The sequence below is a fragment of the Limulus polyphemus genome, unplaced genomic scaffold (assembly GCF_000517525.1).
Source record: "Limulus polyphemus unplaced genomic scaffold, Limulus_polyphemus-2.1.2 Scaffold11082, whole genome shotgun sequence".
NCBI lineage: Eukaryota > Metazoa > Arthropoda > Merostomata > Xiphosura > Limulidae > Limulus > Limulus polyphemus.
This window is the reverse complement of record NW_013676692.1, coordinates 8,867-11,266: the sequence shown is the minus strand read 5'-3', so window position 1 is coordinate 11,266 and position 2,400 is coordinate 8,867. Positions and strand designations below refer to the sequence as shown.

Here is a 2,400-nt window from a genome sequence, read left to right as displayed (position 1 = left end):
TGTGACATCTTTTCTATCAGAGTTAATGTGTTTCATGAGGTGTTTGTGACATCTTTTCTATCAGAGTTAATGTGTTTCATAAAGTGTTTGTAACACCTTTTCTATCAGAGTTAATGCGTTTCATAAGGTGTTTGTAACACCTTTTCTATCAGAGTTAATGCGTTTCATGAGGTGTTTGTAACATCTTTTCTATCAGAGTTAATGTGTTTCATAAGGTTAACACCTTTTCTATCAGAGTTAATGCGTTTCATGAGGTGTTTCTGACATCTTTTCTATCAGAGTTAATGCGTTTCTTGAGGTGTTTGTAACACCTTTTCTATCAGAGTTAATGTGTTTCATAAGGTGTTTGTAACACCTTTTCTATCAGAATTAATGCGTTTCATGAGGTGTTTGTAACACCTTTTTTATCAGAGTTAATGCGTTTCTTGAGGTGTTTGTAACATCTTTTCTATCAGAGTTAATGTGTTTCATAAGGTTAACACCTTTTCTATCAGAGTTAATATGTTTCATAAGGTGTTTCTGACACCTTTTCTTATCACAGCTAATATTTTTTGATTTAATTAAGCTCGTAATTTCGATTTACTTCAGAAGTTTGGGTTAATGATAATCTCTACTTGTTCGGTGACAAGAGCAATTAAAGTCATTTTTAAATACTTTGCTGTCATGATGTGGATAATCACTTTAACCCGAGAGATAATCAATGCTTTAGAACATAGATTAAATTAAATACTTCTTGGAAATAGACTGTCGTCACGTTATGATTAGTGTGTATGAAACTTTTACAATTCATTTAAATCCTTACAGGCAGTCATTAGAAAGACGAAAATCACGTGCAAGTGTCACGGAGTTTCCGGTTCCTGTTCCCTGATCACGTGCTGGCAAGAGCTGGCGAATTTCCGTGAAGTCGGAGATCACTTGAAAGATAAATATGACGGAGCTACAGAGGTGATGATAAACCCACGAGGAAAGTTACAGGTTCGAAACCCCCAGTACAACGTCCCTACAGCAGAAGACCTGGTCTATTTGGAGGAGTCACCCGACTATTGCGTTGATGATGAAAACACGGGTTCCTTAGGCACTTACAGGCGCCAGTGTAATCGCACAGCCCCGGGCACTAATGGATGCAACCTTATGTGTTGTGGGAGAGGGTATAACACCCAAAAAGTGGTGTTGAAAGAAAGGTGTGCATGTAAATTTTACTGGTGTTGTTACGTGAAATGTAAAACATGCACGAAAATCGTAGATCGGCACACATGCAAATAGTATCGCTACTGGACTTTAATAGTACGTTTTGAAACATGGAGTTATATCTTACCGTAACTCACCAAGTTTACAAATAGTATCGCTACTGGACTTTAATAGTACGTTTTGAAACATGGAGTTATATCTTACCGTAACTCACCAAGTTTACATATAGGACTTTCTAGAATCTTCAGCTTTACAAAGAAGTTTACCACCATTAGGGTTGAAAATAATTAGTTGCTGGAATAAACAGGTGACAGAGTTAGAAATATCGGAATGTTCACTGATATAAAACGGACAGTATATTTGGTTTAGGGATAAAAATGTATTTCTCATGCTATGTGAACATTTAAACAAGAACACGAGTTTTGTAAAAATTAAGAAAATAAATCATTCCTCTTTAATGGTCTGTCTTTTTTAGATCCCAGTTTCAACTTCTTAACATTTTGTTATTTTGAAGGAAAGACATTCGTGTATCAGTATTTACATAACATCCTCGAGACTAATAATTTATGTTGTTGTATATCATACCCAAACAAAAATAGGTTAATTACTACTGTAAACAAACATGATTTAAAACCTGTATGACATAATGTCGTTACGTCACGTAAATTTAAAAGTGTAGGTCTTAATGTCACCACATCACGTAAATTTAAACTGTAGGTCATAATGTCGTTACATCACGTAAATTTAAACTGTAGGTCATGATGTCGATACATCACGTAAATTTAAACTGTAGGTCTTAATATAGCTACATCACGTAAATTTAAACTGTAGGTCTTAATGTAGCTACAACACGTAAATTTAAACTGTAGGTCATAATGTCGATACATCACGTAAATTTAAACTGTAGGTCATAATGTCGTTACATCACGTAAATTTAAACTGTAGGTCTTAATGTAGCTACATCACGTAAATTTAAACTGTAGGTCATAATGTCGTTACATCACGTAAATTTAAACTGTAGGTCATAATGTCGTTACATCACGTAAATTTAAACTGTAGGTCATAATGTCGATACATCACGTAAATTTAAACTGTAGGTCTTAATGTAGCTACATCACGTAAATTTAAACTGTAGGTCATAATGTCGATACATCACGTAAATTTAAACTGTAGGTCTTAATGTAGCTACAACACGTAAATTTAAACTGTATG

At 34.4% G+C, this 2,400-nt stretch overlaps 1 protein-coding gene across 1 annotated transcript in view; it reads left to right on the top strand.

The window, feature by feature from the left end:
• The window catches only part of LOC106476638 (protein Wnt-5b-like), a 7,790-nt gene extending 5,843 nt beyond the window's left edge, over positions 1 to 1,947 (top strand). The window contains exon 2 of the mRNA XM_013937282.2: positions 805 to 1,947. Coding sequence (XP_013792736.1) covers positions 805 to 1,263 — 459 coding nt within the window. The 3' untranslated portion in view covers positions 1,264 to 1,947. The remainder of the gene's footprint in view (positions 1 to 804) is intronic.
• Positions 1,948 to 2,400: the final 453 nt, after the last annotated feature.